The 19481-nt window shown below is 42.4% G+C and overlaps 1 protein-coding gene across 6 annotated transcripts in view; it reads right to left on the bottom strand.

The window, feature by feature from the left end:
- Nucleotides 1–756: 756 nt before the first annotated feature.
- cfap47 (cilia and flagella associated protein 47) overlaps nucleotides 757–19481 on the bottom strand; it is a 37110-nt gene continuing 18385 nt past the window's right edge. For 3 of the 6 annotated variants that reach the window (XM_087146285.1, XM_087146286.1, XM_087146287.1), the window contains 19 exons: nucleotides 19014–19277; nucleotides 18312–18591; nucleotides 17591–17848; nucleotides 16328–16579; nucleotides 14974–15177; nucleotides 14409–14614; nucleotides 13783–13926; nucleotides 13315–13359; nucleotides 12415–12533; nucleotides 11913–12122; nucleotides 11301–11678; nucleotides 10651–10870; nucleotides 9551–9812; nucleotides 8541–8799; nucleotides 8104–8375; nucleotides 7537–7708; nucleotides 6828–6989; nucleotides 3040–3208; nucleotides 757–1886 (listed from right to left, as the gene is read on the bottom strand). In XM_087146285.1, the coding sequence (XP_087002411.1) occupies nucleotides 1680–1886; nucleotides 3040–3208; nucleotides 6828–6989; nucleotides 7537–7708; nucleotides 8104–8375; nucleotides 8541–8799; nucleotides 9551–9812; nucleotides 10651–10870; nucleotides 11301–11678; nucleotides 11913–12122; nucleotides 12415–12533; nucleotides 13315–13359; nucleotides 13783–13926; nucleotides 14409–14614; nucleotides 14974–15177; nucleotides 16328–16579; nucleotides 17591–17848; nucleotides 18312–18591; nucleotides 19014–19277 (4083 nt within the window). In that variant the 3' untranslated portion in view covers nucleotides 757–1679. The remainder of the gene's footprint in view (nucleotides 1887–3039; nucleotides 3209–6827; nucleotides 6990–7536; nucleotides 7709–8103; nucleotides 8376–8540; nucleotides 8800–9550; nucleotides 9813–10650; nucleotides 10871–11300; nucleotides 11679–11912; nucleotides 12123–12414; nucleotides 12534–13314; nucleotides 13360–13782; nucleotides 13927–14408; nucleotides 14615–14973; nucleotides 15178–16327; nucleotides 16580–17590; nucleotides 17849–18311; nucleotides 18592–19013; nucleotides 19278–19481) is intronic. The other 3 variants (XM_087146288.1, XM_022234268.2, XM_022234269.2) reach the window with 1 other exon arrangement.

Here is a 19481-nt window from a genome sequence, read left to right as displayed (position 1 = left end):
TTTTCTTTGAAAATGATTTCTAAGTGATTTGGAGAAAAGTCAAATTTTGGCCAAAATTTCATCATTTTGCAAGGCTAACCCCTTGTCGGTTTTTCAAAAATTTTGAGTCCTCAATTTTTATTAAAATTGCAATCTAGGTGCCCCATAGATGATCGAAATATGTTTCTTTTTCTTTGAAAATGATTTCTAAGTGATTTGGAGAAAAGTCAAATTTTGGCCAAAATTTCATTATTTTGCAAGGCTAACCCCTTGTCGATTATTCAAAAATTTTGAGTCCTGAATTTTTATTAAAATTGCAATCTAGGTGCTCCATAGGTGATCGAAATATGTTTCTTTTTCTTTGAAAATGATTTCTAAGTGATTTGGAGAAAAGTCAAATTTTGGCCAAAATTTCATTATTTTGCAAGGCTAACCCCTTGTCGATTTTTCAAAAATTTTGAGTCCTGAATTTTTACTAAAATTGCAATCTAGGTGCCCCATAGATGATCGAAATATGTTTCTTTTTCTTTGAAAATGATTTCTAAGTGATTTGGAGAAAAGTCAAATTTTGGCCAAAATTTCATCATCATCATTGTCGATTTTTCAAAAATTTGAGTCTTGGAATTTTTATTTAAATTGCAATCTAGGTGCCCCATAGATAGAAGTGTTCAGGTTTTTAACTAGTTTGCAAGGCTTGCCGCTATCAACAAATTCAGAGAGGGATAAAGACATAAATACAAACTTTCTCACTGAAAACAAACATTCTCAATGCACTCATTTTTCCCCCAAATAGTGGACGGATTTTGAAATCTTAATTTTAATGGCCAGTTAATCAATTTTTGGTGAATGACAAAAATGACAGGTAATTTAAGTTTGCATCAAGTTTGACAGAAGAACCTAAACACAAAGCTTAGTGCAATTATACATCAAGGAACATTTGATATGTACAAGGGAGATTTTCAAAACCAGAAGGCAGTTACACCAAAATAGTTTCATGAAAAACCAATACAAACAACAAAAACTATATGTGAGCTTTAAAAAAAAATGGACATTGCAATATCTTTGAAGGCAAACACTGTCTCATGCCCGCCTCCCCAATGGTTAATTCTGTATTTGAAATTAATTTCTCTTCCTAATCTCCAACTTTTTGTAGCCCACTCATTACATTCTTTGTGCATAACCCAAAACAAAATAACAGAAACAGACAAGAGAAATGCATCCTTTCGAGATATAAATATGTATACTATCCTTGTCCTATTGCCTAAAAGTCTTCCAAAGACAGACATGAGAAAGAGCTGAAAACAACATTTGCATGAAACACCTTACTCGCTCCTTGTCCGGTTCATGAGTGTGACATCACTTCAGTTTAAACCAAGCCCATTGTACACGTGCACTGCATATAGGGTTACATGCATTGATCGCCGTTTACATGGAACCACGGAATTGGAAGTTAACGTGCACCTTCAGCGATTGTCTGATGAGAGCTGGCGAATCGTGGCGCGTTTGCCTTTGTGACGAAGTCGCTTACGAACCGGATAGACATATCTCTGGACGACTTTTTTCCCCTACAGTTTAAACCAATACCATCTTCATAGAATATGCACAAGTTTATTTACAAATAACAATATCGTTTCACAGTGAAAGAAGGTTCTATATACACCACACAATCAGTTCCCATCCAATCCTACATTTTTCCAGGCTTACTTCATGTTAATGGGCGCTCCTTTGATGGGCGAAGACACTGCAGTCGTGGTCAGTTTCAGATTCTCCAGGACGTAGTTCCTCGGTTTGCTGTGTCGCGTCCCACTAGTGTGGGGTCCAGCGATGGGCCGTTGGGATTGGCCTGTTGGTGGGACGTACTCGGGGGTTACGCCCACTAGGGAATAAGTCCACTGCATGTCGGCAGTCTGAAGAATGACATCAGGGAAATGGTCATCAAGAGTGTGATATTCTCAAGACTATGGCTCATAAAAGGCTGATCGTATTTCACCAGATCTTTGTGAATGTTGGGAGAAAGTCACAATTTGGCCAAAATGGCAAAATTGCGATTTTTTAAACAGTTGAGGAATATTCATTTCTACGTTTACCTGGGAATTGTGCAATAAAATGCATCCAAAACCTTTTTAAATCTGTTTCTTTCCATTTTACAAGGGAATCTTATGAATTTGTAGACATGTCAAATTGCCTTTAAACAAACAATTGTGACATTTCTACTACAAAGGGCCCGGAAGTATGGATACCTCTTTAAAAAAGCAGTCTGAAGTGAAAGGCATTCAAAAAGAATACATTGTACACAGGAGCCATGTCTTAAACACTGCCCATTTCTGCCCTGTGGATCTCTCTGTGATCCTGTAAAAAAAATTGTTGTTTTAATAAAAAAAAAGTTATCCCTTTAGTTTATCATAGAATTGGCAAAGTGTATTTCATGGACATGGAAAGAAAATGTGGAGTGTCTCTAATATTGGTAAGCACCTGAGCCAAAGACTGGGGGCTGGACTAGTTCCAAGAGGAGCTTGCGGGAAATCTAAGAAGACGGAAAACGGGGGTAGTGGAGGGCTTCCTAATTTTCCCAAGACTGCACCAACTGTGACTGAACAGTTGTATTGTATGTTAATGTCTTCTGTGCTTATGAGACATTTTAGTGATGACACTGGGGGGGGGGAGAAAAAGTGACCATGGAAAAAAAAAAAAACACTTTCTGCATCAAGCACTTTGCTGAATCAAACTCTCTGTTTGGATCCTGCAAAATTCCCTGTTGTCAGTTACTCTAATAGTGCCAAACTCTTAACATTTCAATGGCAACAATGCCGATGGGGATCAAGAACATTTCAGGGAAACTGAAAAAGATCACACTCATCAAATAAAGCTAAAGATATGAGGTTCGTTACTAGGGAATACTGCAGTCAGAATGGGGGTGGGGCAAAAGGTATTTGGAGGCAGGGCTATGTGAATCATTATTTGAATCTTAAGCCACAGTACCATCCACCAAGCCTGTTAAATATTCAGCATTTCTGGTTTGGAGATCTAAAACTTCTAGACCTCAGCAATGTTCATGTTTACCTGCACTACTAGCTTGGCCTGGTAGCTCTTGCCGTAGATCTTTGGTTTGAAGCCGACTGTTACCAGCGTGCCGCTGGTCCCTAGGGGCTTGAGTTCCCCGGACTGTGGGCTGACAGTGAACTCCTGGTCACTGCCAGCGACAAAGTAGGCAGTGAATGCAACTGGGTGTCTGAGGAACAGAGAAATAAAAGGAGGATTCAACGTGTTGAGAAAGTATTTAAACTGTTGGACAGTGAGTTCTTAGTAGAGTTGATGGCAAGCCAATTTCCTGAGAATGAAAGTCAAGGAGTATTCAGATACTATGCCCCTCATGGTGCCCGTCCCGTCTTTAACCACTTGCTGCCGGGGAGCACGGACGTGTATAATAAAATCTGGACTCGCAATGCCCTTAATCAGCTTATAGAGTCATTGAATCCACTCGCAGCCATTTTACCGAGCCGAATACAAAGCTTTCCTGGTAATGCCCGCCTTTCTTCTTCCTGACGTCAATAGTAGGGAGCCAACCCACGCCTTTGTATTCGGCTCGGTAAAATGGCCGCTGGTTGGCTTCTTTTTCATACAAAGGCGTTGCAAGTCCAGGTTTTTTTTATATACGTCCGTGCCGGGGAGCCCGTTGTCGGGTACCTTGGGTTTGTACACATAGCCAGGGTGCCTGAAATTGGACAAGAGCACTGGGTCTTGTTACAAAAGACCAAGCTGCTGGGAATTGCCAACATTTTTCAGTTGTCAATAGTGGAAGAAATCCCTCATTGTTTTGAAAGATTGGGAACAAAAGAAACTTATGTGACACCACACAATCTGGGCTCTTTTTACAAGACAGCAGGCCTGGCTGAAATACTCGGGCATCAATAGTCTGTTAGATTAGAGTAGCCACCAGACAGTCACTGGATGGGATTTAGGCGTTCAGGAAAAAAGGTATAAATTTTTGAAGATTTTTGAAAACCAAACATACTGAAAATCGCCTGTTTTTAGACACTGCATTTCCTACGGCACCCGGCAGCAAGTGGTTAATTAATCAAACATTCCCATTTATTTTTCTTCAAAAATTCTTAAATCATGAAACATTCAAAACATTCTAGAGAATTGCAACCAATTTTGCTGACATCCCCCAACCTAAAAAAGAAGTGGTCGTAAAAAACTAGTCATCTCCCAAGACAATTTTGTTAGAACCATGCATGTACGAGAAATGGACCTAATCATGATCTGCAAGGAGAATCACCAAGGGTTAGCAGGTGGCTCTTAGATAAAAGCTACTATCCCAATAAAGGGCATATCAAGAAAAGCCGTGGTTCACTGGAAGCCACAAACTGTAGAAAACATGTGACTGCCAAAAGGATGATCACAACCAGTTTGTTGAAGGATATTGATCAGTCAGACTTGCTACAACCACACCACTTTGTCGGTCTTGTTTTGAACTCAATTAAAGACACAAAACACAGACTGGTGAAAGAGAACAAATATTTCTTTTCAAAATATTGCAAAACTAAGACTTGAAATGAACACAAGAAAAACCCTAATTGCCATCGTTTCCGGAATGTCTTACTTTCTGATTGAAACACATCCCGTAGGACAAACTGGCAAAAGTCCAGCACACTTGTATTAAAGCCATCCAGGAAGCTTATGAGAGCTCAACTTGCACCCAATTAAATTTGTCATTTTGTTAAAATGCAACATCCGTTGCAATATCCACGTCTGGATTTCATGAAGTTTTCAAGTGCAAAGTACACGAAATGCTCTCAAATGTCACATAGAGGCCACAGCTTCAACTGTGATATCTAACTACTACGGGTTAAAAGTTAAAAGCTAATAGGGTTAAGCATTAAGATTTCCCCTTGGTCGACAGACAAGTCGGAGGACTTGCCAACAACATGACAGAGCCACGCGTCTGGGCCTAATGTTTTGAAACGGAACCCAGGACCAGCTGTGAGAAACCACAAAGACGTCAGCCGACGGGCGGCTGGCAAATTGGAGCTGACAGACCCTGTATTTCATGCCAGGTGATATTAATCCCTTGCAGGATGCTCCAGAGATCTTATTAATGTTATCAAAGGAAGCATGGAAGTGAAAAGTGTGGCACTGGAAGGTATCAAAAAAAAAAAAGGTTTCCTAATGAATTGGTATCTGGACTAGTGGTCTCATCAATACTGCCCTCTAGTGTCCTCTACAATCACAAAATATCTTTGCACAATACCCAACAAAAGTTACCACTAAAGTATCACAGCATGAAAGGTAAATGCAAGTTATAGAACTGAAATGAAGACATCTGAGTGTAGTAAGCCTGTAACTCATTACCTTTGGAAGAATGCACAGGTGCTCAACCAACTGAACCATTCGTACCCAAGAACATTATCATTGGTTGGGAGAGACGAGGCTATGTTTACTAGTCCCAGGCTTGTCTAATGGTTATAGTTATTAGCCAGTGGCTTGCATAAGCATGTGTGTTCTTTGAAGCCTCAGCCATGAATATCATGCCCAGTGTCACCACAGGGTTAGATATAAATCAGTTTGGTATTTGGTATTTTGACAGTCGCACGTGCAATTCCAGCATTAGTCAAAACTCCTATGCAAAGCAATTTCTGTCTCTAATCTCAAGAAGATTTGATCAACATGGGGAACTTTGGTAATTCCTAGATTGCTGGATATAGCTCATTTTAATAGTAGCAAACCTTCATGGCATTTTGACAGTTGGAAGTTCGATTCCTGCCATTGTCACAATTTCTCGGCAAAGTCATTTCTGTGTTGTAATCTGACAGAGGTCAGATCACGAGGGGAACTCCTCTAAGTCGTCCAGCCCCAAACGTGATATTTGAGTCAACATTTGACAAGAGCAAAACCTGCAAATCTGTCCACTAAAGACCTGACATCCTCGATGAACCTAGTGGATCAACCAGCTGACCTGAATACCAGGGGAAGCAGAAAAACATGGGCGGTGAATGCCGAAGGTCCCCAGACAGCTCACGCAAGGGGGAAGGAACTCGTACATATGCAAGGGAAATTGGTTTGACCCCAAGCCCCGGACGGAGCAACTGTCAACAATTACTGAACACATCCAGATAACGTGTTCAGCCATCCAAGCACACCTTGACTCCACAGGGAAAGATTTCAGTCGCGATTCAGAGAAGCCGTAATCCAGATGGTGTTTTCGATGTCTCATGTTTGATCCCTTTCAAAGGCTGTGTTATTGGATGTGCAGGTGTTATGCATTAGAACTACAAATGCCACATGTTATCAGTGAAACCTTGCGCTCAAGGCAACAGACACACTAAAAGAACCGCACTTTATCCATTCGAAAAAAATGACTTCTTTCTGAAACAACCAGCCAAGGTACGCCAGTTCTTTGCAATATAAAATCTCTAACATAGAATCTAAACTCTGTTGTAAGAAATTATGCCAAATTTATGACTTTAGTGAAGGTTTCACCATTGATGATTCCTGGTCAATAATAATGCCTTCATTTTCCCAGTTGAACAGTTCTCCTGACACCTACCTCATCAGAAATAAAATAGTCTACCTGATCATTTTTTTTTGGGGGGGGGAGGCTGTCCTAAAAGATAACAACTATTTTGTGTTACCCTGTTACAGTTCTGTAAAGCATATTACTGGTTAATTAATTTAATTCAATAAAAGGACAGGTTATTAAAAGACTATTCACAAATGAGGTCTGAGACCAAATATTTTGACAAGTTTTCATCCCCGCCTCGCCTAGGAGTTGAAGTCCAGAACTGCCCTGCTTTCCTCGTTACATTTCATTTTCCTTGCCCTACACAGAACCTATTTGAAGAACTCACCTTGCCTGGCTGGTAAGTCTGAACCCAACCGATGATTCCTTGTTGAGCCCCACCGACTCGATAGTGATGACATCATCCACGGTGGGCTCGGTGGAGGTGAAGCGGAGAGGATATCGCCAGACCCCGCCGGTTGCCGCGGTAACGCACAGCTGTACGTCATGGCTGTGCAAAGAACATCAAGAAGAGAAAGCATAGAGTCCCACACTGAACTGCTATTAGCATACAAAATGTTTGATAAGCAGAAAACAGTCACCAAGCAAATTTCATGTTAATTACATTGCCTCTGACTGGCTCCCTGCCAATTCTTGCTGATTATACAAATTTGCTAAGCATTAATTTCTGGGCTTGCTTAGCCCAGTCTTCAGGTTATGCAGGGTTCCAAATCATACTCAACTCATAAAGCACACAAAAAACAACACACCAATAATACAAAGTCTTAGGCACATGTACCACACAAAGTAAGAGAAGAAAACCTAATGTTAAACTGACAAAAGTCAAAAATAGTGAATCTATCACAATAAGTTTGGAATCGATGTGAATATTTTTAATATAAGTGCGATTTAAAAGATATTACCTTGTATTGGAATGCCATTCATCAAATAACTTTGCCAATTGCAAGTGTATAAATAGCCAATTAGAAAGCAATACAATGGGACTGAATGAAATGAAATCTTGCCAAGGTGATGTGCCAAGAATTCAGAGGACTCACTTCATGACTTTGAAGGGAGCAAAGACCACATTGAAGACCAGTCTGACGATACCAGACAGCTTGTCTCTCTGTTTGCGCACCAGGTTGAGGGAGACTGCATTCTCTAGATGGGCTTCAGCTTCTTCATCACCGTAGAGAACGTCAAAGGAAAACTCTCTGGCTACCGTGTTTCCTGGGAAGAAACAAAATGGTTTCATTTACTAGAAAGTTGGAAATTGGAAAATCTTAATAACTATAAAACTATTATAAGTTTCCTCCCATCATTTGGCCATTTTAAGTTGATGTCAAATGCAATTGGCAACTGCATAGAAATACATGTATACTAGTGCCTCCACTGTCAATCAATATGCATGAGTATATGAAATACTGCTATTCAAATAGTTATCTCAATATCTCCACAAACTCTCCTAACCTTCTGTTCTGGGCATAGTCCCTTCTGGTTCATAGACAGGCAAAGGTGCCCTTATAACCAGTCAATATATATATATAGAATCTCAGGCAGGCAATAGTGCCTTTAATCATTGGTCATTATATCTATATTCTCCCTAGCATATATTCAATAAATACCTTCCCCGACCACTACACCATCTGTTGTATGAGCTTTCTCTAGTCCTTTAGGGGTGACAGCTCTAGTCGTCACACGGCGTTGGTCACCGCTGGCAGAGCTCGGCACGGCACCAGTCAATGACACCTCCAACCTCTCCTCAATGCGACTGCGTGCCTGGCAGCTGATGACAGCTCCACGATCGATGACGGGCTGCGACTCGGGAATACCGTGGATGGGGTAGAGCCAGCGGATATCTCTCAAGCCGCCCTGCATGTCTCGCTGATCATAGTCCCTGGAGTAAAAAAGGGAGGAAAATTTTGAACAGTTTGCGTTGCAGTTTTATCTTCTACTTGTTTATGTAATGAAGCTAACTTACCCCAAAAGTTCCCAGTGAAGTTAAGCTCAATTCTCACAGCCTTTTAGATCAAACAGTGCCTCATCTAGATCTCCCACCTACCTCCTGGAGTGAGGATGATCAGGATCCCGACAAGGCTCATATTCCCAACTAGACCCATCCTCCCTCTTCACAGACACCACACACAGCGCTTCGTGCAGCCTCATGCTGTCGGGGGCAAAGGTCAGGGGGATATCCAAGGTGCTCTTAGATGCCACTGGAATCCCTGTAGTGTGTTTCAGAAGCAAGCAGAAGGCAGAGTCTGTCTGGATCTTGTTGCGTTCCAGCTTGCCGCGAGCCCTGTCCAGTAGATCTGTGTTATCTGTGTGATGGTTACATAAAAAGACACCCCTGTTTATTTTGGTACAACCTTATTTGCCTTTAACCTACAACTGTCATTCATATCCAAATTAGACTAGTGCCACCAATGTTTGATTTCAGGAACTAGCTCATTCTTCTATTTATGGCATTTATCCCGTTTCCCTTTTTTTACAGTTGGAAGCAGTAAATAAATAATTGCTGAGAATGATCCTTTAATATGAGAGTGCTGCATGTGTGGATATGCAGACCATGAATGGTTGTTTAATACAGGCTGTGTGAATCAAGTGGTTCTCTGCTGGTTCAAGGGCTGTTTTCCAATTCTCGACTCTGTCTCAGGCTTCCTCCCCGAAACCAATCCCCGATTGTGGGCCTGAAGCGTTTAAATCAAATTGGATTACTGTAAGTTTTTGCTCTCTTGCATCTTATATGATGTTTTGTGGCACTATTAGACTAATTAGTGCGCTTACAGCTTCAAAGTCAGCTAGTTAAAAACAGGCGAAGCCTGAGACGGAGCCGATATTGGAAAGCAGCCAAGTGCTCTGCAGACCCTATGTGCAGTGAATGTGTGCAGTGGGTGTGGTTTAAACTGAAGTGACGTCACACTTACAAACCGGATATGCTTCAAATTTGACTAGCTTCAACTTTACAGTGTGATCATGACAGAAGTTGATTGGTCATACAAGCATATTTTAGTACTGGCCTGCTGTTCAGGGGTAACAGCAAGTATCAACGATCATTTCGCCACTGCTTACCAGTCAATACTACGTCAATCAGGACAGATTCGTTGAGCGGGTTCCTGAAGGGTATAATCAGTGAGGTGTTGGACCCTAGGATGGCGCTGACACTGACTGGGTCAAGGGGCGTCGGGGTCAAGCCCGTACCCGAGGCCATGAAGACCCAGTCCCCTAGCTGCTCACAAGAGAATGCTACCTGAGCTAGGTGGTTGCCTTGGCCCAGGGAGGAAGGCATGAACTGGATGGGAATCTCCAGCATAGAGTGGGGCGCCAGGATGATCTGGGTATCAGGAAACCAAGACAGACATAATTACAAGCCGAACACTCTAAGTCTACAAAGTTAGATCACTTGTGGTCCATTTCAATGTTCTCCTTTGGATCAGGAAATTCAGTAGACACAGTTCAGTAACTAAATATTGCTGTAATGCAATGTTCCTGTCAGGATATCCACTCATGAAACTCCTACTCTGACCTGCCAAAATAACTTTAAACCCGAAGAGATATTCTCCAGCCATGTCAATGTCCTTGAAATATATAAAACTGCATTCATGTTTTGCCTTGTTGTGAACCACTGAAAATGTAAAAAAACATTTCTGCACAGTCATAAAATCTTTTCCAGTAACAAGCTGACATAAACTACGAAGTATGTAAACATGAAACAAATTTGAAAATCTAAATTTCTCTGAAGTTACCTGATTTGACCTTTTACAATTAATCCGCTCTAAATATTATTTCAACAAAACTGTAGTTTCGTGTTTACCTTCTTTAATGACTTTTCTGTGACAACATTCTTAATTCTTTGACCCCTTCGCTACGGAGGACTGCTACTTCCGCACCATCGTGTGAGGATTAGTGCATACCACACATACAGTCTATTCACCGTGCACCTGCTGGTTCAATGGGGCCTGCTGCTGGACAAAGCCCTCCATTCAGGGCATACCACAGCCAAGCAGTCGCGGTCAAAATAATCCCGTCGTGAAGGGGTTAATGACACACAAAAATAAATGGAAATGCCAAGTGTGTTTATGTCTAGGAAAGTGTGGACCAAACCAAAACATGCCTTACAAACTAATTCTCAAACATCTGTAGATAAACCAACTACACAAGAGTTTCCATACCTTAGTTCCCCCTTCGACTTCCAAGGTGAAGTTGTTGGTATTGGAGCAGCTTGGAGTCAGCTCTAAGGTCTCCTCCGTTGGGTTGCTGAGAGAGATGAACTGCCAATTCCATTTACCCAACTCACACTCAATGTGGGGGAGAATGGTAGGTGCTGGGGTCTCGGCAGTCAAGCTAAGGGTGTACCAGAACTCCCCAACGGTTTCATTCTGGAAGATTAAGCTGAAAAGCAGGACAGAAAAACAGCTACCGTACGTAAGCTGGTGAAAAGCAAGCTATAGAAATAGTTGACAAAAAGTGTCTTCTAACTGGGTGGGTTTTTGGGGGGAATTTTAGGGATCCTTTTTCAAAAGCTGCAGTTATATAGTTGTACTTATGACTATGAAGAGAGGTAATTATGATCAAGGACAGGCCAAGCATTTCTGGCACTTGAACTTCTGTTGCTCTTGGCAGGGGATGATTTATTTTGTGTCCTTTTTCGGGGGAAAGGAGGGTATACAAATTCTGAGAAATAAACAAGCACCAGCCAGTGTGTAACGTGAAATATGCTGAGGAATTGAGAGAAGTTTCACAGCTAGTTGATTTTCATAATTCCTACATTTTTTAGAATTTGATAGATTTAGTAATCCATTGATTAATGTTAATCTCGCACCTTCCTTCGGACTTCCCAACGATGGCTGGAGCATATACCAACTGGTACATCTTCTTCTGGCCCGGGGTTAGCGTCACCTCCCCTTCTCCTCTAAGACCCTCCCCCTCGATGACCGTCGTGAAGGTCAGGTCATCCACAGTCGGGTTGAAGATCTCTACCTCCATGACCACAGCCGACTGAGCTGCACAGAGGATGTCGATGTTGCGCTCAGGGGGAGGTGGGCTGCAGCGTACCTCGATGGAATACCAGACACGGTAGCCGGGCTTGGATTGGTGGACATGGACAGAGGCGGAGCTAGATGAGGACTTGCTGCTGATTGGTCGTGTGCCTGAATCTGGGCGGGACTGGGTGTCGCTATCTCCATTGGCTGGCTCATCCCTGTGGAGACAAGAGGAATTTCTTTCTTGAAACAGAAACAGAAACCAACACAAGGAAGAAAGACAACCTTTAAAAATAGGAAGCAGTAAATCTAAGAATTAACCACATGACTGGAGTCATATTACTGACCAAGCAAGGCTAGTGTTCAGCGCATGTTCATTATCTCAATCTTACCCAAGCCATTAAAACACTGCTAAAACAAAGGTAAACTATGATTGATAAAAATAAGCTTACTTGAGATTATCGGTGCTACCAGCAATGAAGGACAGGATTCCCCTGAATGTGCCACGCTTCCACGGTGATACAGTTATGGTGTAATCTGCCTCTTTGCCTGATAAGACGGTGACGCTCGGCACAGCACCGGTGACGATGGAGAGGTCGGACACGGCGCGGTAGGTCAACTTTTGTTGGGTGACGTTAGGTACACGAATCACCCGCTTCATACTGCGTTAGGACAGAACGTAAGATGAGATGGGACACGTTACTCAACACCACAGACACCATAAAATTTAACACAGTTGCTACAGGAAAAGCAAGTCTTAATTGGGACCAGCCTGTGTTCGCAATTGGGACCAGCCTGTGTTCCCAAATGAGAACAGCCGGAATCACTAAATGGGAACAACTAGTATTTCCAACTGGTTACAGCCGGTACTACTGATTGAAAACAGCCTGTGTTCCCGATAACAGGTGGTTTTCTTAAAAGAACTAGCACTTCTGACAGCATTTCTGTACTTACGACTGCCGGGCCTGGCACTCCAGGACAACATGATCCAGGGCCAACGGTTTCTGACCCTCGCCTTTCAGTCGGAAATGGTGCTCCGTTCCATCCTCGCTGTTTGTCAACACCAATTTACCCTGATGGAGAAAGTAAAACCAAGGTTCTAAATGTAACTTGTTGACCAATCCTCAGGTTCTGAATTCTGTGAAGTTCTGACTAGTAAATCAATTTGGAAGAAAGCATTCCTTTTGACTGTTACTAAAATCCTAAAAATGCACTTAGCACTGCAAACCCTTTCTAAAGACGTGATCTTTGTTTTCAGTTCTTAAGATTTAGAATCGGCAGATTTGATACATCACAGGATTCTGTAAAAATCTCACGCGTCAATCAGATTGGTATAAAAGCTTCATAGGAAAGAAAAAAGAGAAGTGAAGTGGGCATGGAAATAGAACAGATCACTGGAGTAGAAGATTGTGCAAATCTCATTCAAGGTAACACCCTGTGCCTTGTTTGGACACTATTTGCAAAATGCTTCCCAATCAATGCTGTGTCAGTGGTGTGGTATTTCCCAATGCAAGTACTGTCTGTTGTAACTTCAAATGAACACCTGTGCTACAGTGATCATTAAGTATTAGGACTGTGAGTTTGTGACTGCTGTGACCAATATCGTGCCTGGCTCTGTACACATGTATCCAGTCACTGGTGTCAATGTGGAGCAATTCCGTTTATGCACAAGAGTTCCCTGGTATCCAATAAGCCTTAACGTGCAACAAGAGTGTATGCAATCTGAAGACTGGTTCCCGATCTTCCTTTCAAGTTGAAACATAAATTTCAGTCACACTGCACCAGTTTGGTGTAAGGTAAGTGAGAGGGGTAGAGTGTGCATATAGGGGAGGGAAGTGTGCCATAACACCTTACCACGTAATCAAGCTTGAAGTGGGTTTTACCACCTTCGCGAGCAGGCTTGTTTGAAAAGTTACCATATGACGGAAATTTATACCCAATGTCACAAAGCAGGAAATCTAAAACAACTTTTAAAACGACTTAGCCAGCCAAAACAAAAATATTTCAGTAGAGAATCTATAAAAATGAACAATGTACACAATTAACTCTGTGTTATGAGTCAAGAAAACTCTCCTTTACAATGTACTTCTGCATTTGACAAGCAATAAAACAAAGGGGATATAGACTGTTTAGAATGAATTCATATTTCACTAAATGAGGCACTGTCATTCAGATCTTCATTTATGCAGATACATATCTAAAATATTCAAGACTGATAAAATGCAACACAATATCTCAACAAAATGGACAAGAATGATTGGTCAGGCTAGGCACCAAAGAGGGCTACTGGCAGCAGATAAAGTAGAATATGAAATGACTTACAGAGACAAGAGTCTCATAGGCTGGTCTGAACATGAGCGGGTAGATCGTAGTCTGCATAGCTTTGGCTAGAATGAAGGGTGGACCGTAGAATCCTTGACCATCAATGGAGGCAGACAGTGGCCAATCAACACTGGTCTGATTAACCTGGATGGAAAATGGCCCGTCCAAAGTGACTAGTTGGCTCTGTTTGATTGCTATTTTAGAATAGAATTTTACCTCAGTAGAAAAAAGGATGCTCATTTGACAATATTTCTTCTGTAATGTACTTGTAAGAGAGACCTGACCACATTTCTCAATACTTCAGTGACTCTGGATGCCAACCAGTTTCTTAGAATTATACTATTCACTTTTTTTTGCTTTCAGCTTATTGTAAGAGCAGCTTTCTTAATTACTACGGCCAAAATCAATTTCTCAAAGAAGATAAATTGTTTGGGAGAAAGCTTGAGAAGATTTGTCGGTTTTGACAGAATCTGACTCATTCAAATCTTCTGTTCAAATCAAAACAGACACTAATTAATCCACAAATAAAAAGGCGCATAAGTATAACAAAGTCTTTAAAAATCTGCCAGTTCAGCATCACAGTTTATAAATATCAAAACAAATTCATTCTGACAAGGACTGCTTACCAGTGGTATTTCTTGTGAGACCGACTGATGAACCGGTGCAGTGAATTCAATGTGAGCCGCTGTCCCTTCAGGATTGACCGTACACTCTATCAAGTACACCCGGATGTCATTGGGTGACCGCAGGACAACACGGCATGGGTAGTGACCGGCACTCTTAGGGGTGAATTTGACCGGTAGGCTGACTGTTCCATCGTCCAGAATGACACCTATTGGCCAAAGAATGAAAATATTCAACTTCTAACAATTTGACTAAAGCACGTCAAAACTACCTTAGACCTCAATACAGAAAAGCATAAGATGATTGATTTTCACTATAATGGTATTAAGTAAAACAACAAGGTGTTGTCAGATCAACTTTGGCATCACATGTCAATGACATTTTTCCACACATCTGTTACATCCGACCTTTTGAACACAACCAAGACTTTCAGAAACTTCTTGGCTGCACAGCAACCAAAAGTATCCCACTACAAGAGTTTTGGTTCCAAAGGCATCCTTGATAAAAGACAACAAACACAGTATTTGAACTTTCATGAAATTTTTAAGATGCCAGGAAAATTTCTACCTGTATTTCCAACCAGCCCGGCTGGAGATCGGTCCACCATGTGACCATTGGTGACAATCTCTGCCGCTGACTTGGGCTTCAGGGTCAAAGGTGAAGGAACAAAGAGCGCAGATGGTGTCTCAAAGTACTTGGAATTAACCTCCACCATGAAGCGAGTGCCTTCTGGTTTGTCTGATTTGGTGTTGGGGTTGGCACTAGTTTTACCTGAGAGGTAAGGATACAGAAATGTCTAAGAGGCTACAACTCTGATTTGAAACAGATAAAATTACTCTCAATGATCTGTTATCATCAGGACTGTGCATGGGGCTGTATGATGAGGGCCTGTGAGAGATCTTCTTAAACTGACGGGGGGGATTTGAACCAGTAACCTCCTATTAACTTGCGCAGGCATCTCTACTACTCAATCTACTGACCCTCTCAGGGATTTACTGCGTGATTCCAATCTGACAGAGGGGGATTTGAACCAGTAACCTCCTATTAACTTGCGCAGGCATCTCTACTACTCAATCTACTGACCCTCTCAGGGATTTACTGCGTGATTCCAATCTGACAGAGGGGGATTTGAACCAGTAACCTCCTATTAACTTGCGCAGGCATCTCTACTACTCAATCTACTGACCCTCTCAGGGATTTACTGCGTGATTCCAATCTGACAGAGGGGGATTTGAACCAGTAACCTCCTATTAACTTGCGCAGGCATCTCTACTACTCAATCTACTGACCCTCTCAGGGATTTACTGCGTGATTCCAATCTGACAGAGGGGGATTTGAACCAGCAACCTCCTATTAATTTGCGCAGGCATCTCTACTACTCAATCTACTGACCCTCTCAGGGATTTACTGTGTGATTCCAATCTGACAGAGGGGGATTTGAACCAGCAACTTCCTATTAATTTGCGCAAGCATCTCTACTACTCAATCTACTGACCCTCTCAGGGATTTACAGTGTGATTCCAATCAGATAGAGGGGGATTTGAACCAGCAACCTCCTATTAATTTGCGCAGGCATCTCTACTACTCAATCACTGACCCTCTCAGGGTTTTACAGTGTGATTCCAATCTGATCACCACATGCTGCAACCAACTCCATTACTCTCAATGAGCTAAACACTGATGAATCCTTTAGCATAGGGAAGTGACAGATTACTGTCCGAAGAGGCACTGCATATCATTTGCTATCATTTGTCAGTCTTTATTTCTCCAACATTTACCAATTCAACTACAACCTATTCACACATTCATCAGTATCAAAGAACTGTCATTCCTAGCATAATGCAATCATGACTAACAGAGCCCTCTAAGGTTCATGCACAAAGCTGATGACCCCGATAACTCCTTAGTCCTCTTGGCTTACCAGTGAGGACAGTCTCATCGGTCAAGCCAAGGGCAGCGATAGCTGCTGTCACTGAACCACTAGCCAGTGTCCCCGTTGTCTGACGGCGTCGGATCTCCGTCTCAGTCATCCTCTGTTGAGCAGCAACCACCAGGGCCTTCTCCCGGGCGGCGTTGGTGGTAGGGATGATGAGCTCCTCACGGAGGACTGTGTTGCTGTCGCAACGCCAGTAGATGACGCGATCGTCACCACCGTAGACACCACGTCCATTACCTGTGGAGGAAATCAGCCAAGGTGCAAACCGATGGTCAAGATGATGAACATTGATACCATCAATATAAACTTTGATAAACATTGACACAGCAACAGCTTCCAGATAACAGAATCTCACTGTGAACCTACAGCCTATGAATCAGAGACAATTAACCCCTGCGCTACAGAGGACTGCTACTACCGCACCATTGTGTGAGGATTAGTGCATACCACACATACAGTCTATTCACCATGCAGCTGCTGGTTCAATGGGACCTGCTGATGGACAAAGCCCTCCATTCAGGGCATACCACAGCCCAGCAGTCACGGTCAAAATAATCCCGCCATGAAGGGGTTAAGTAACTTGCAAATTCGATTCAAATAGAGTCCAGAACCCTGGTTGTCCAATTACATCAGAATTCTCCAGACTAATACACTGTTGGTATTTCAGATGGTTTGGGGCATGCTTAACGCCGGAAAGTTGCTGTCCAGAAATGGTCTGGTGCCTTTGTGAAATACCTCCCCATTACAATAAGTGCATAAGGGTTGGGTGTTTTTCTACATAACTCTGCAAGGGCTTGCTCCGAAGTAATTGAAACAATTACTGCTACAGTCTCAAGAACAGACCTTATTCACTGGAAGCCATTTTCAGCCTAAACTGGCTTCGGTTGGTGATGGATTTTACTTCATACTTTCGTTTTTCTCTCCAGTTTTTAAAATAAAAAGTTAACTGAGTTACAAGTTCCATATCGCTGACTTTTGAATGAAGTTTATTCTATCCTGATTATACAAGTGTAAATGGCAAACCAGGGACTCAAGGCACTCTTCAACTTGATTGAGCCAGTTCCATATTCCGACAGCGCATGCCCAAAATGATGCGCATCGGAGGTTATTAGGATGGGCACACAAGGTCTGCCCGATCAGCGCAACCCTATGCAAACTCACAGTGCATGCTTTGTTCATTAATACCAACTGGTTCAATCACTAATGGCTTATCATACTGGATGACTGTCCACTCCTCAACATCTTTACCTGCAGCAGCTGCACTGCTGATCCTGACGCTATGCTTTGTTGGCACGTAAGGCAGCGTTGAAGGCATGGGTAATCCTGCCACTGCTTCAATAGAGTACAGGAATTCCCCAATGGACTCATTGATGAAGAGGATAGAACACTGTCGCTTGCCGGTGTGGAAGGGGAGGAAATCGACAGCGATGACTGCCGAGCCATGGCTGTCGAGCTGCAGAGACTGACGGGCGCAGTGGAAGGCACTCAGCTGGTTACCGTTGTCCTCTGAGTGGGTGAAAATGTGACAGATTATTACGTGATGTCTTGGATACTGCAATTTAATTGGCCAAGGCCCGTTACTTGAGACTGTTTCAAAGAGAGGGCGTGGGTACATAAAATTCCGTTGAAGCATTCTTGATATTGTCCTTCTTGGTACATTTCAATATTAAACATTCTTCTTTGCAGTTCCATTATGGAAGAACTTCCCTGAGTGTGCAACTGTTTAACCAAACAAAAATTCAGACAGATTGCAAAGAAACTTTGGAGATGTTGAAACTACATGTACTTTATGTATTAACCTTGAAACATATTACACGCATAAGGCTTGTTTCTTTTAGCCTAGGATAAGAGTCTTACAAGGGTGTATCTATTCTCCAAAGAGACACTTTGCACGTAATCGGAGATAAATAGTGGAGGGTATAAAGTATTGAATAAGTTCAGGAAAACATGGAGGGTGTGATGGACTCACGTTCAAACATTTCCGTCCTAGGGCTCTGATCATCTTGCTTTGGTGGACTAGGGGTCCGCTCCTTCTTCTGACCGTGGTCTGTCTTAGAGCGGACCTTCTTGGGACCTCCTTGTTTCTGGTTCAGCAGGCCTGTCTTCTGGGTGGTAGCATCAGAGCCAGGGAAAGGACTCTTGGCTTCCACGAGGACAATGCGGAACTCTCCGGCCTGGTTAAATGGGTTGGTCACCTCCAACTCGACCTTGTGAAGCTCGTAGCAGGGAGACTCACACTTGACTGTTGTCTGTGTCAACAGAGAAATCATAAGAATACCAGATTATGTCATCTCTCATCAAATCTGTTGTTCAAAGTTGTGACCAAATCTCACAATATGAGGCTTAATGCCATTTTTTTTCAGAAATTCTGTTTTTAGCTCTCACTGACAGAGAAAACGCAGCTTTTTGTTTGGTGTATCGCTCAGTTTGGCATCCTAGTGACAGAGGACATTAGCTGGGTGAAAATGTTGAATGTGTTTCTGACATCAGATTCTTTTAAAGCCCTTGAATTCAAAAGAGGCCCTGACAACTTGTGATTCAATTTTAAGGTTGGATCACGTTTAGTTTCAGCTGTTGGTTAAATTCCTAAAGTTTGTGATTACGACTGATGTCATTTGAGCACTCTTCCATTTCATTTCAAAGAGATCACAAAGAAAAAATTGAAACTTACAGAGGGAGTAATGTTATCAATTGAAGTCCTCAGATTGAATACTAATGTAGTACCACAAGCAGCACCAGCCCTCCTTCCAACGAGTACCAGCACGCCCTCTGCGGGTCGCAGGAACCGACTGGTGAACTCTACGGCTAGATCGTGCTTGCCCCGGGGTGCAATGTTGACCGTATTGCCCTTGGGTAAGGTGAAGTCACGGGCGTCGCGGCCGGCTATCATCGCATGGTACATCAAGGGTTTGTTGCTGGGGTTGGTGAGACGCACCTTGGGTTATGAACATGGAGAGGCAAGTGATTACAAATGGTGTGACAAATATGGTCATGTGTATGTGACAGTTATGAGAAGGGTATACAAGGAATGCTTTTAACAATGGATATATCCCACCACCATTTGGTACGGTGCACAAACAGGTTTATAGGAAATCTTTGCATTTGTTGGTTTGAACTTTTACGCTACTAGAGCTTAAAA

Source organism: Acanthaster planci, linkage group LG15 (genome assembly GCF_054643075.1).
Source record: "Acanthaster planci isolate LZ-2023a linkage group LG15, COTS_SCS, whole genome shotgun sequence".
Lineage (NCBI taxonomy): Eukaryota > Metazoa > Echinodermata > Asteroidea > Valvatida > Acanthasteridae > Acanthaster > Acanthaster planci.
This window is presented reverse-complemented; position numbering and strand designations above follow the sequence as displayed.